Source organism: Amaranthus tricolor, chromosome 6, assembly GCF_026212465.1.
Source record: "Amaranthus tricolor cultivar Red isolate AtriRed21 chromosome 6, ASM2621246v1, whole genome shotgun sequence".
NCBI classification, from domain to species: Eukaryota; Viridiplantae; Streptophyta; class Magnoliopsida; order Caryophyllales; family Amaranthaceae; genus Amaranthus; species Amaranthus tricolor.
Window position 1 is genome coordinate 28,855,036 of NC_080052.1, and position 1,527 is coordinate 28,856,562.

The 1,527-nt window shown below is 29.9% G+C and overlaps 1 protein-coding gene across 1 annotated transcript; it reads right to left on the reverse strand.

Moving 5' to 3' along the window:
* Positions 1-115: 115 nt before the first annotated feature.
* On the reverse strand, positions 116-511 carry LOC130815754 (uncharacterized). The gene has a single exon (XM_057682237.1). It carries the CDS (start codon positions 509-511, stop codon positions 116-118), a length of 396 nt encoding a protein of 131 aa, XP_057538220.1.
* Between the last annotated feature and the right edge of the window lie 1,016 nt (positions 512-1,527).

Below are 1,527 nucleotides of genomic sequence, written 5' to 3' on the forward strand. Positions count from 1 at the left end.
ATATAAGTTAAACAAAACACTCATTTATGTCATACATGATTTAATTTTTCTATTATATATAATACACAGAGTTTTAAATTAAATGATTCGGATCAGAACTTAGACGAGCACAAGCCTATATTCCCTTGAACAAAGGTTGAGGAAGGCCATTGATGGCAACGGCTGCGGTGGTGGCACCTCGGCTGCTGCCGCCTTGAAACAAGCGTTTTAAGGTCTTAAGGTGACCCAAAACTTGTTTATAAACACCCATTTTAGTCTTAGCCATGTTAGACAACATAGTCTTCCTTAACCTCAACAATTTCTTACCAATTCTCAGCTTTAATTTGCTTATTCTTAGCCTTAACCAGCTAGAAGACCTTGATGATCTTCTTACTATAGGTTGATCAGCTTGCTTTAATGTCTTGTATATTAAAAATTGTGCTTCTCTATGATTTCTTTCTTCTGGGTCTTCTTTCTCCATCATAGTGTAACCATAACTTGTATTATTATTTCTCTTGAATAAATTTGCCATTTTAATATTTTCTTTTTTATGTAAAAAAGGAAGTACCAAAAAAGTTGGAGAAAGGAAGAGATTTTTGGTAGGAAGTATAGTGAGGAGGGAAAAAGAGAGGAGATTTGTTGGTGGGGAGGATGAATTGGGGGTGGGAAGGATTTTGGTTATTTATAAGTAGGATAAAGTGAGGTAGTCAAGTTTTAGGAAAAAAACATATTCTTATTATTTTTATTTTTATATTTATTATTATTAATATTATATTTTTTGGTTTAGAGAATTTCTACAAAGAAGGGAGAATATGGAATAAATCATTTTATAGGTGTGGATCAATACTATGTTATCAAGGTGTAGAATTCTCATTATTATTATAAATTTATCAGCGAGTTTTATATCAGACTGTTGCATTAAGAGACGAGCCATATAATTTTAAGAGAAAAAGTATACGATAGCCCAACAAAAATAATCTCGCTGTGTTTATCATTTAAAAATTTATGCATAGTGAATGGGGAGAGAGACGGAAAGAAGGTTAGTCAAAGAATGAATAATTAAGGATGGCATGGCAAACCATGTGCATACTCTTTATGTTTGAGCACTAAATAATGTGAGAAAAGAAAGGAAAAAGAAAAGAAATCACAAGGAAATAAATAGGAACATTTCAGAGCAATATAAAAGATTAATTAATGAAAATTAATTAAATAAACCCACTTGATGAGTAAAAATTATGATGGATTATACAGAAGTATTGGAAAAATAAAATTATTCCATATCGGTTGGAAGCTCGAAATTGGAGGTGTTAATCAAATGATTTATCATGAATTATGATCGCAATTTGGAAGTATTATTATCCAATAATATCATCCTTTTTCAATTAAATATAATTTATTGATTGAATGTCATAAATAGATTTACCTATAAAAAAGTTATAAATTCTAGTTTATGAAAACTTTCTAACAAAAAATATATTCACATTTTAACTCTGATTTCTATACTTGTCATCTTTCTTCGCTCTAAAACTGTCAATATTTAAATGTGCC